Here is a 13,100-nt window from a genome sequence, read left to right on the forward strand (position 1 = left end):
TCAACTGCTTTTAATCCCAGTGCGACGCTGACATTCCACTGCGAAACATGAAACTGAAGCCTCGGAATATAAAAAAAAAAAAAAAAAAGAATCCTGTTATCACTAAAAACCAACTCTTGAGTTCCGTTTTTAACCCCCGATATTGAGGGGGCAGCTAATTCGATACGCTGCTGAGATGATGAATAGTCGAGGAAATAGAGAGTTTATTGTGAGTAATTTGTCTTATTTATTATCAAACCTCTGCTTTGCGTGCGATAAAGCTTGTGTCGATAGATTTTTTTTTTTTTTTCCCTCTCGCCAGCAGGAATGTTTAGCTTGGCTGCCGTTAAGAGGCCGACTGTGTCGATAGCTGAATCCACGACGCAGTCAGTCCAACGAGAGGACCGCCAGAGAGAGAAATCCCAATCAGCGATCCCTTCACTCATTTCTTTATTGTCTGTTTTTGCTCTCTCCCTCTCTCTCGCTCTCTCTTTCTTTTCTCTTTCTGTCACTCTTTCACTCTCCCTCTCTCTCTCTCTGCCGGCTTTGTAACTGATACCTTTTAAATATACTGAGAGCGCCGGGGGAATTGGCGTCTGTGAGACTGTTTTAATTTGGCCGCTGTACTCTTGAGTGATCCAGGTTAACATAATAATCAAAGCCAGCTCCGCCGCTTATTTTAAACTATGTGTGAAACATGGTGTGAATGGAGCCTTTTCAAATGGACTCGATATTGTACAATCAAACTGGTATTTGTAGGAATATCATAACTATATAAAATGTAAAGCCAGACCGATATATTGGTCATAAATGTCATCTTGGGTTTGTACATGTGACCTTTTTTTGTGCTGCGTCACAAACTGATGAGCAGGACTATTTTATGGCAATATTTAATTTTCATTATTATTTTAGTATCAATGTGACAAAGTATCTAAATTTGTCAGATTTACTTCACTGGATTGGACAAAAAAACAGAGATTTCTGTCTGGTTATTGTTTCATCTCAACTGATTTTCCAGAAAATTTACAAAATCTCAATATCATGATATAAAACTACACATATTGACAGAGGATTTTATCCTTATTTCTCCTAACGTTGGCAGATAAGTGACATGGATTTGCAGTATATAAACTGAGATTACCAGTAAATGAAGAATAAAATGATGCATAAAGATAAATTAGTCACTACTGGAATGAAAGCTGCGCTGAAAGCACCGTTTTTATTATAAAGCAGAATTGTTTTTAATGTTTTACAGACTACATCTGTATATATTTGAGTCTTATTTGTTCTCTCTCATAAAAAGGCGTAAAATGCACCACAGATTTATACTAAAAAATATATTTTTCTTTTTCATAGTTCCAATCCAATTTAATTTCTAGTGTAGTTTACTTTTAAAATGTTCTGGTACATTTGGGCGTCTAGTTAACAGCGGTGGGGTTAATTAAAGATGATGAGCTGCATGTGTAGCAGCCTTATGAGCTGCTGATATCACGAGTTTAATCAGAGTTTAACAGAACATTATCTGTAAGATTTTAGTTCACCGCAGATCCATCAGATTCCAGACTAAAAACAATCACATTTATCTGCAGCAGCTGACAGAAAAACACTTGCCCTCCAACTTCTTAAAAAATATTGAAATTAGATCCTAAAACAACATAGTCGACACATTTCCCCCAAAGTGGCTTATTGAAGCAATTACAATTATGTTGCATAAAATAATTGACCTAAAATTGAAATTGATTATGCCAAATAAATGTCCTGAAAGCAGCAGGAGATAAGTATGTAGCGCAACTTCACTTAATTTATCATTTGAGGCTTTGAATAATTATTATAATTCTATAATATCCCTGTAGAACAGTCATTCATTCATCCATTAAGGTTTTTTAAGGTATTTTACAGTTTTACATACATGTTTACATACTTTACATTCATGTATGTGATTTCTAACATCAGTATAATGTTTTTTTATATTTCTATCATCAGTTTTAACTTGATCTACACTTTTCTTTGCAGTTTATATTTCTTTCCTCTCTTATATGAGTCACAAGCAGCTGTTACAATCAGTATAGTATCAGTAACAGTATCTATAATGATTGATCAAGGCCTCCAAGCGTCGCTCATTGATTTCACTAAGTATTTGCAACGGAAATCAGTGAATCTACAGTAAAAAATCAGAACCCAGTGAATCAATAAATAACAGTGATATCACTCAGCTTGCAGCATATGAGCCGCTCTAATCTCACTTCCCAGCTAGTTGTTATTGTTTATTTTTCACCTGTTAAATGTCTGAATCAGTTCATATGTTGGTCACAATTCCTTCATATCCATATTTAACGCATCCTCATCATACTTTTGTCTGTGTGTTACGTGTTTATATAAATGTAAGTATAAATATCAGTTTATTTTTATCCTCAAATATCAATATCGGTCTCTATAAGCCAGCAATGGTGGAGCTGTAATAAAACAGCAGTGAATTCTGTACCTGAAGGACAGAGGGGACACATTTCCCAGAAGTGTTAACAGTGCTTCAGTCAGGTAAAGAGGTGTCCCGTAGAAAGAGGCGTGACAGACAGACAGACAGACAGACAGACAGTGTGTGTGTCTGTGAGCACGAACACGCCAACAGGAGAATCAATGAGCGCTTTGAGAGGCTGTCAGGATGTGTGACGGGGCTCCGTGGAGCGAAGTGAGGCAAAAATAAAGGAGGAGAAGAAGGAAAAAGCAGAACGCTGTCACAATCAGGTGAGACGTGGAGATACGCAGAGAGGGAGGGGGCGTGGGGGGGCGAGATCTGGATTTTTTTACCAGGTCCAGCGTGTTGATTCGCTGTAACCTGAGCAGTGACGGCGGGCGGAGATCAAAGCGAGGCCCTGGAAGAGACAGACGCAAGGAGGGCGGGGGGGGCGAAGGGTCACGCTGAAGGAGGAAAAAGGCCTGATTCCCTTTCCTGTTCACTACCGAGGAATGTTCTCTGCGGGATGGGACGTGTCCCCGCCGCTCAGCCCGGCCGCCTCCTGCAGCCGCTCCTCTGGGGCCCGAACTGGCATTTGTTGGGAACACTGGACCCCTTTGTCTTAATGACGCCCCCGCCCTCCCAAACACCCCTCCCTCCCTCATTTTGTCGGCGTGTCACAACACACGCTGACACACGTAAATTGAATAAGGTGGCAGACAGGTTGATTTGCATGTTTCATAATGAGAAATATCACAGCTGACAGAAGCTGTGTCAGGCGTCATTTCTGGTATCCAGACCTGTTGGGTATAAAAATATTACAAACACGTCCTGTAAAACTACCAGGAACAGCAGTCAGTGTACTATAACTGAGCAGGTACATAACGTGAGACATCACTGACCCTGTTGGATGAATGATTCCAGGTATCAAAGTATAGGTTTAAAAGTTTTTGATACGAATGTTGATACCTGTGTTGTGGTACCAATAGCATAACTTTTTTCTGTACCTTACTTTAAGTGGCTATAATGTATATTTTTATAATAACACAGTCTCATCTGTCAGTGTGTAAATGTGTTGGTCTGCAGCTCCTCTCGGCTTTACGGAGTTTTATAGTGAGTTTCAGCTCATTGTTTATCTGTCCGGCTGCAACTTTACTGTTTTGGTTCACTCTGTGTCTCATAGTGTCTCATAGCTTCTCATAGTGTCTCATAGCTTCTCAGTGTCTTATAGCGTCTCATAGCTTCTCATAGTGTCTTATAGCTTCTCATAGCGTCTCATAGCTTCTCATAGCGTCTCATAGTGTCTCATAGCTTCTCATAGCGCTCTCATAGCTTCTCATAGTGTCTCATAGTGTCTCATAGCTTCTCATAGCGTCTCATAGCTTCTCATAGCGTCTCATAGTGTCTCATAGCTTCTCATAGCGCTCTCATAGTGTCTCATAGCTTCTCATAGCGCTCTCATAGCGCTCTCATAGCTTCTCATAGTGTCTCATAGCTTCTCATAGCGTCTCATAGCTTCTCATAGTGTCTCATAGCGTCTTATAGCGCTCTCATAGCGTCTCATAGTGTCTCATAGCGTCTCATAGCTTCTCATAGCGTCTCATAGTGTCTCATAGCTTCTCATAGTGTCTCATAGCGTCTCATAGCTTCTCATAGCTTCTCATAGCGCTCTCATAGCTTCTCATAGCGTCTCATAGTGTCTCATAGCACTCTCATAGCACTCTCATAGCTTCTCATAGTGTCTCATAGCTTCTCATAGCACTCTCATAGCTTCTCATAGCTTCTCATAGCTTCTCATAGTGTCTCATAGCGCTCTCATAGCCCACTGTACACTACCTGCTCAACACCAGACAGCAAACAGACACAGTGATGCTGAAGCACAACTGTAGTGTTGCCAGCCGAGTGGGAAACTAATGTGCATTTATCTCTTTTTGTCTCTTTCTACTGTGACGACTAAAGTGCTGCATGAACTCAGAGATACACCATCTGACTGTCATTAATAACAAGAATTGATAGTAATCGATGTAAAGAATGATCAGGAATTGAAGACTTGGCAATTATTAGGAAATAATTTCCATCCCTTATCGCCTCTGATCAATATCCTGAATACACTGGCCTGGACTGTAAAGCTTTGCTTTAGAAGCTCCGTTTGTTTACAGCAGGTGGTGAGCGGTGCGTTACAAGAATACTGTGAAACTATAAAACTAAACAACAAAAGCGCAAAGATTAGGAAAAAAAAGTCTGAAACCAAAACACGGAGCAGAATTGTGTTTTCTTTTTCTTATTTTAGTTTGTTTTTATGATGTAAACTGGGCACACTTCTAGAAGAGGGCTCCAGCACCTCACTGTGTTCTTTCCAAGTGTAAATAAAGTTGTATTCGGTATTGTGCAAAAGCTTTAGGCACTAAAAGTAAAGTGAGGATGCTTTCAAAAATAATGAATAGTTTTTATTTGTTTGTTAACTTGATCCAAAGGTTGAGTAAACAGCAGAAACCTAAAGTAAATCTGTGAGCAGCTTTGTCTTTAAAACAGCAGCAGTTCAGTGTTTCAGGTGCGCGGCAGGTCGGTTGTTCCTGCATCTTAGAGAAATCGCCACAGTTCTTCTTCTTCTGGGGATTTCAGCGTCTCAGCTACTTCTGTGTCTTCATGTTAATCCCAGACTGACTCCATGATGTTGAGATCAGAGCTCTGTGGGGGCCAAACCATCTGTTGCAGGACTCCTTGTTAGGGTTCAAACCCTGAAGGGGATAGAACCCTTCTGAGTTTGTGCTGATTTATTATTATTTGTTGTCTTCTGCCATGGTTCAAATTGCCGTGAGCTGGAATGAGCTAAAACCACGAAACTTGGCCCAATAACTGGAAATGATGTTCATGTGTTTCATGCACATGCACATCATTAACCGTTTGTCAAGTCATCATAAATCTTGGGACGTAACTTCGGTCCGTGACTGGGAACAGGTCTGCCAAAGCATTCTGAGCCCGACCCATAGGGGGCGCCACAAATACCACAAGCGTGTATCTGAAAACCTGGTGGACAGAATTTCACCAAAATTGGTGTGTATACTCTCGGGGCGAGTATTAACCAAAATCTGAAGTGCTGTATTGATCGGTGCAAATGGGTGTGGCCTATCTCATATCTGCTCATAACACAAGATGCCTTTTAAGAAGAATCCAGATTAAACTCAGTGGAGACGTCCTGCGCTGTCTCCTGAACATACGCACTGAGTTTCATTCAAATCTGATGAATGGAAGAACTTTATTGAAATGTTGCAGATTTTGTGACGATGACAGAAGTGTGTGATCGGTCTCGCTCCTTTAAACGGAAGTAGCTGAAATGACTTGTAATGCTGAAACCTGCTCGTTGCTGCTCGCGGCCTTAATTTTGGCTGATTGAGCTGCTTCCTTCTTTAGAGCACAAATGGTTTGAAGCCGCAAATTGCCGCTTGCAGCTACATTTCTTCTCGTTGCTGAAGATAGTTCTTTATGACTCTGGCTGTATGTTTTGGCTCCTTGTCATGCTGCAGAATGCATTTGGGACCAATCAAACATATAAAGTGCCTAAAACTTTACCGGAGTACTGTATATTTTTCATGACCCCTTAGATTCATCTTGCCACTGCTCATGAGGGTCCAGACCTCCAGGTTGGGAACTACTATCTTTTCACCATTAAAGCTGTCCTGTTTTTAAACTTATAAAAATGTATATATTAGGATAATGCCTCAATGTCAAGACTTCTACAGGACTTATTCAGGTCCTGGAAGTCCTGAGGTGCGGCCGAGCTCTGCTGCCAGGCCGGGGTGTAACCAGCCAGCCCGCCACAGAAACAGGCAGACAGATGGTGTGACTCAGAGCTCCAGTGTTCATCCAGCCTCCTTTAGCCCGGCTCTCAAATCCCCCCTGACAGCCGTAGCGTGCGGAGAGGAAAAAGACATATTTCTGCCCAGAGAGGAGGGAGAGGAGATGGTGGTGGTGGTGGTGGAGGAGTGAGGGTGGGAGGGTGGGGGGGTTAGGGGGTGGGGGGGGGTGGGCAGGGGGCAATGGCAAAACAGAGAGAATGAGGAGACGAAGGAGGGGAGTCGGGGGGATATGCAGCAAGCTGTGTAACTGATCGCTGGAAGTGATTTGGCTAAAAACAACACGTCATTATAGGCGCTTGCAGGGGCAAAGCAAACAGCTCGTATTTTAGAGGGCCGGGAGAGGACGACGGGCCGGGCAGCGAAACGCTCCCACTTCCAGAGAAAGAGAAGAGACGGGGAGAGAGAGAGAGAGAGAGAGAGATGTGTGAGATGTGGTGTCATCCATCAGATCCCAGTTTATCCATCATCTGCTTCGTCCTGACGAGGCGGCCGGGGCCCCCGTCGCTCTGACCCCAAAGCTAGAGATGGACGTTTCAAGCAAAAATACTGTTCAATATTCACTGGGAACTGTTCAACCATTCTTCAGAGATCACCCCCCCCCCCATCACCCCCATCACCCCCCTGCACATATGCACAAAAGGGAGAGAGAGACCCATTCACGATTTTTCACAATTCTGTCTTTTTATTTTGATGTCATGTTCTTTAGTGATGCAGCGCTTGAATCTCATCAAACTTTACTCCGTCTGGTGACAAAGCTAGCCGTGCATCATTGTTGATCTGTGGACGAGCTCTCTCCCCCCTCCTGCTGGGTGCTTCACTCTCAAATGACTGATGCATAGTTGCTGTAGACTTGTGATACGCTAGCTTTTACCTGGCAGAGTTTGCACACTGCACCTCTCGCTTTCATTTATTTTTTTGAGGGAGTTCCACACAGAACTTTTTTTGGCGGCTGTAGAAGTCTTTGCATGTTTTTCCTGTTTGTACAGTAGCATCTCACAGCGCTGTAGTAAATGCTGCACTGCCCTCATGCGGAAAAGATCCTGGTAGTAAAGCGTTACCACCAGGTGCCGGTAAAAACAAGGATCTTTTTTAAGACAAGACAATAGTCACATGGTCTATTGGATTATTTTTTATATATTAATGACTATTTGAAAATTCGAAAATAATGACCAATCCCTGCCCAAAACCAGACGCAAAACTCCCAGCAGCTGCTCAGAAGATGGAGTGTGAAATCAGCCCCCACCCTCTGTATCCACATCCCCATAGTAACTGATTTATACGGTGTAGATACAGGCCTTTTATCATCCCCCTCAACAGGCCTCTGTTGCCGGGTCGGAGGGGCAGCCAGGTCCTCCGAGCTTGGCCGTCAGCCTCCGCCCTCGTCATGGCGTTGTGTTTTGACATCTCTACGTTTTTTTTTTTTTTGTTTTTTTTTTACGACTTGGCTGCTCTGCTGTTTACCCCTCCAGCCATTAGCAGTCTGTAACTCACACACTCATTGTAGATGTCCAACACCTGCAAGCATCAGGGCAGATGAATATTACATTAACTTTTTATGAGCCTTTTTTTTTTTTTTTTCATCCATGACTGAGGGTTTGATCCGGCCCTGGGGTGGGGGGTGTGTGTGGGGGGGGTTCCCCGAGAGATGACTGGTGTCAGAGCTCCACCTGGTGGTGTGGATGTGATTTTTTTCTTTATATTTCCCCTCTTTTTTTTCTTCTTTTTTTATGTTTAGTAACTGTTACACAATAAAATACGTCCCTGAAATGTCTTCTAATATTACACTCTGTAGCCAAAAGTATGTGGACACCAAATTATTTATGTGATAGTTCTTCCTACTCTTCTGGTTTCAGTCTTTCTAGCAGATGTTGGAACTTGGCTGCAAGGATTTTGCTCCAGTTCAGCCATAAGAGCATCAGTGAGGTCCAGCACTGACTGAGTTGGGTGATCAGGTCTGGCTCGTTGGTGTCGGACGGGGTCGAGGTCAGGACTCTGTGCAAGCCAGACAAGTTCTTTCACAGCAAACTGGAAAGCGAACTGTTTCTTTTATGGAGCTGGCTTTGTGTCAAAAACAGAAAAATAGACTCAGACCAGAAGTACATAAAGTACATTTCTTGATTCCTTAACGGTACTTGTAGTACATTTTACCCCACTACCTTCACCCGACAGCTGTGCTGGAGGTACAGGTTCAGATTTGACACCAACTCATAAAATACAGCTTTTGTCTGGTAAAAATCTCCAAAATGTCGACAACGTATGAACATTTTATGACATTATTTGATTTTTTTTTTTTAGAGCATTTAGTCAACCTGTAGTGGACAGTGGCGGTGCGTGGCCATATGATGGCGATATCATAGTAACAAATGAAGGAGTCCCGTTGCTGGGGTAACGCTTCTCATTAACGCTCATATCCCATTCGTCAGGAACAATAACATGTACGAGGCTTTTTTGGACTCACCTGTTGGCCTTGTGGTGTTTAATCATGTTTCAATCTGTAATTTTTAAAAAAAAATTTTGTCACATTATGAACAAATGTTCCCACTTTTCAAAGAGTACTTATAATTTTCTCACTTCAGTACATTTTATTGTAAACTGAGGAAAGACTTACTTGTGACGGAGGATTTTTCTCCAGGATTTGCAAAAGTTGGCAAGTGACTAAAGCAAAGCCACACATGGCGCCATATTTTAGTGCTTTAAATGTTGGTTTGTTACTAAACTATGTTTGTTACTTTAACGTCTGCTGAACTGTCTAAAACAAGAGCTGCTGTCATGTCGCGTCATGTGAATATCATCTATCAATCAATTAATCATTTAAGTATTTTTTTCTTGCATAAATTCCCAAAGTTCCCTTGTTCCAGCTTTTTACTTGTGATAGAAAAATGTGTTTGACTGTTGGAAGACTTCACTGTTTTCTGACATTTTATAGACCAAACTTTAATTGCTTTATCAAGAATATTATTGGCAGACTAATCTGTAATGAAAATAATTAGAGCTGCAACTAATGATTATTTTTCATTATCAATTAATCTGTTGATTTCTTAGTTAACTGATTAGTTGTTTGGTCCATGAAATATCAGAAAATGGTTAAAAATGTTGACCACCGTTCCCCGAAACCCAAGACGACATCCTCAAATGTCTTGTTTTGTCCACAACACAAAGATATTCAGTTTACTGTCACTAAAGAAACCAGAAAATATTCACCTTTAAGAAGCTGGAATCAGAGAATTTGGAATTTGGCCAAACAATTAATCAACTAATCGTTGCAGCTCTTAAAATAGTCGTTAGTTGCAGCCCTATAACTTTAAAAACAGTCTCAGGGATTGTTTTATCTATGGATTGTTATATAAAAAAAGAAACGTATATTTATAAAAAACAAAAGTCTTAATGATGCGCTTGTTAGCTTTTAAATTTTTGTGATTCTTCCACCTCTGTGTTTGTGATATATCTGTCTGTATAATTTTTTCTCATCTTCCTCCCTTTTTTCCCACCAGTATGTCGGACCAGTTTGTGACATCATCAGATCGACCCGTCAGCGCCTACGGCTTCCGACCCGATGAACAGTTCTTCTACAACTACGCCACTGCGTCCCGGTAAAAACCTGGAGCTTCTCACACACATATAAACACTGAACAAACTGCAGCCTGATATCTATCCGTGTGCTACCAAAGCTGTGTGTAGATTGTAGAGAAATAGTATCTAGATGTGTCTTTTCATTATTCATCTTTCTCAGATCTCTATTATCATCTATCTATCATTAGTCCAATAATATGGTTTTATTAAAACATGTACAATGCATCAGTAGTTACTTCACCTGTTAGGCTTGATGTTAGAGCACAAAATGTAACTGTTTTACTTTAAGATGTCGACACTGATTCAGGGAAGATTCCTAAAATAAAGAGTTTTTTTTTCTTGTTTAAGACTTAAAAAAGAAAGTAAGTGACTTATTCATACGGACGTATATGTATTCATGTAAACTTTAAACCCTGTAAACCTTCAGTATATTGAGATCAGTTAGAGTTCGTTTTAGTTTTAAAGGTGCAATGTGTAGAATTTAGTGGCAACTAACAGTACGGACTTTACAGAAATGGAATATAATATTCATAAGTATGTTTTAATTAGCGTATAATCACATGAAAATGAGAATAGTTGTGTTTTCGTTACCTTGGAATGAGCCCTTTATATCCACAGAGTCCACCATGTTGCACTGCCATGTTTCTACAGTAGCCCAGAAGGGACAAATGTCTCTAGAGAGAGCCTTTCATGTTTTTCGTGAGTTCTCCTACACGCTTTGGAGGGTTATTCAGTTGGTTGCAATCTGCAGCCTCACCACTAGGTGCCACTAAATCCTGCACACTGGTCCTTTAAAGTGAAGGATTTGTAAATAATAACATTTTTACTTTGAGGAACCGCATAGTTTTTTTATTTAACACTGAAATGAAATAAGATTTTTCCGATTCAGGTTTTAATTTTATGTTTGACACAGTAGAATGTTTATTTATTTATTTATTTATTACCACAGTCTGCCTGAGGTGATGATTCACAAACAAAATCTCACACAAAAAAAAAGAAAACTGGGAAGAATCGATGTCTTATGTGTGTTATTCTATATTTTTTTTTCTTATTGTCAACAAATCCCATGTGCAGACTCAAACCAGCAACGTTTTAGTCCGTCTCTACTTTCCTACTCTCAGCTTCAAGCTCATTGGTTCCTACTGATAAATCTTTTAAAAAACAAATATACAGTTTCATGTTTTAGAAAACGTAATTTTCCAAAACAGCTGGCCACTGTAGTTTTAACAAACAGGAGGATATAGTGCGTTCATCGGGGCCTATTTTCAACAGTGGATGAATCCACATTTGGTGTGTTAGTGAGTATTGCTGGCAGAAGGACTGTGTGTGTGTGTGTGTGTGTGGGACTGAGTCAAGATAAACTACAGTGAGTTCATGGTGATGAAGAAACATGTCATCCAGTGCAGCGGTGTGGCTCACTGATGTGTTTTTTAATAGTTTTTGGACAACAACAGCACAGAGGAATAAGATATATTAAGCTTTGGATACGCACACAATACTTGAAAAACATAAAAGTAAAAAGTAAGACTCTTCATGGGGTTTGTTGGCAATAAGAAACAAAGAGTACTGTCAGACTTTTCCAGAGTCGTGGAGGTTCCTGTAATACAGCCGTGTTTCATTTAAACTTTTACTTTGCTCGTGACCCTTTAAAATCAACATGACCCCACAGCGCAGGCCTTAGTGTGGACATGAGTTGAGAGCAGTTGGACCAAAAACCGTTTAATTTTAACGATTTAAAAAAGCCTTAAAGCGGTGAAACTATCCAGTATTTCAAAAGAAAAAGAGCAAAAGTTGAAATAAAATGCACTTTTTCTTTCTTTCTCAACCCTTTAATCATCTTTTTACTGCTCAGATTTATCTTGATGTCCTGAACACGGTCGGTTATGTATTAGAGTTAGAAAACTCTATATTTGGATATTTCCTTGTTCTGCCTTTGCACTGTCTGTGGAAACATTGCACTACACTGTATTGAATCAAAGCGCTGGATTAAGATGTCATTTATCTTTATTTATGTGAATGTAATTTAAGAAGAAATGTTAACTGCCTCTAATGTCTTATCTTAAAAAATGTGTTTTTAAATAAGAACAAATGTTAAAAAGAATCTGCTGTATTCTAGTATATTTTGTTCTGTATCTCGTCCTTGATGTGCCTGGAGCACTGCTGAAATATGATATATATACTTTTTTCTGTGGTGCAATATATCAAATAAATACAGGGAATATTATTGTTGTCAGACTGTATTTAATCTATTTCAGATGTGGGATTACTTGCAGGTTTTTCATATTTCTCAGTGCAGTGTGTGATTAGTTAAAGAGTTCTTGTGGAGCATAAATAAATAATCAAAACATCATGCTGTATTTGTTTTATTGTCAAATAAAAACTTTTATTATTTGTGATGTTTTCCCTAAAATTCAAACCAGTTCACACAGAAATAGTTTGAGGGCATGTTTGTTTATAGACTCTTTTTTTATTAATATTTCCACACTGTTTCCATTAACTAACATTCAGAATTCCTCCATGTACTCGTACTGTAACTGTCTCAACTAACCGTGTCTGTGTTAGATACTTTAACACAGGTAACAGGCACTTGGTGGAGCTCAAGTATTCACAGACTTGGACCAGTCTCTACGGCAACCGCATCCACATGAAAGAGGCCAGTTTCCTTCATGGTGGGATCTAAGGCACGTGGAGGTACTGTGAAGGCACTTTGAAGAACTACTTCTTCCGTTTCCTTTAAAAAAAAAAATTCCTTCACTAAGTCAAAAAATAGTCATGTTAAGGATAAATAATATTCCCAAACTAACAGCTTTAAAAAGAACTGGTCAGCGATATTGATCTAGTTTATCTGGTCTAATATATTAAAACATCTGTTATACTGATTTCTGAACAAACTAAAATTCACTGATGATTTAAGATTTTTTTTTTTTTTTAAAAAGTGACACTACTGCGTTCTGGTGTAGTTTGTTTATAGGAATAGTTTGATTTTAGGAAACATTTTGAGTCGGATCAGAAGATGGATATTAGTCTCATGTCTGTGTGGAGTTTAGAGCCGGAGTCAGGATGTGGTTAGCTTAGCTTAGCTTAGCCTAGCTTAGCATAAAGACAGGAAGCAGGGGGAGACAGCTAGCATGGCTCTGTCCGAAGTTCAGAAATATACCAACCGACACCTCTAAAGCTCCCTGATGAACACATTTATCTTGTTTGTTTCATCAATACACAAACAGAAATGTAAAAATGACTCA

The 13,100-nt window shown here is 40.0% G+C and overlaps 1 protein-coding gene across 3 annotated transcripts in view; it reads left to right on the plus strand.

Moving 5' to 3' along the window:
• kifap3a (kinesin-associated protein 3a) overlaps positions 1-12,082 on the plus strand; it is a 45,211-nt gene extending 33,129 nt beyond the window's left edge. Inside the window, exon 20 of one of the 3 annotated variants that reach the window (XM_044360656.1) lies at positions 9,780-12,082. In XM_044360656.1, coding sequence (XP_044216591.1) covers positions 9,780-9,882 — 103 coding nt within the window. In that variant the 3' untranslated portion in view covers positions 9,883-12,082. Of the gene's footprint in view, positions 1-301; positions 615-9,779 lie in introns of those variants that run through there. The other 2 variants (XM_044360657.1, XM_044360658.1) reach the window with 2 other exon arrangements.
• The last annotated feature ends 1,018 nt before the right edge of the window (positions 12,083-13,100 follow it).

The sequence above is a fragment of the Thunnus albacares genome, chromosome 9 (assembly GCF_914725855.1).
Source record: "Thunnus albacares chromosome 9, fThuAlb1.1, whole genome shotgun sequence".
NCBI lineage: Eukaryota > Metazoa > Chordata > Actinopteri > Scombriformes > Scombridae > Thunnus > Thunnus albacares.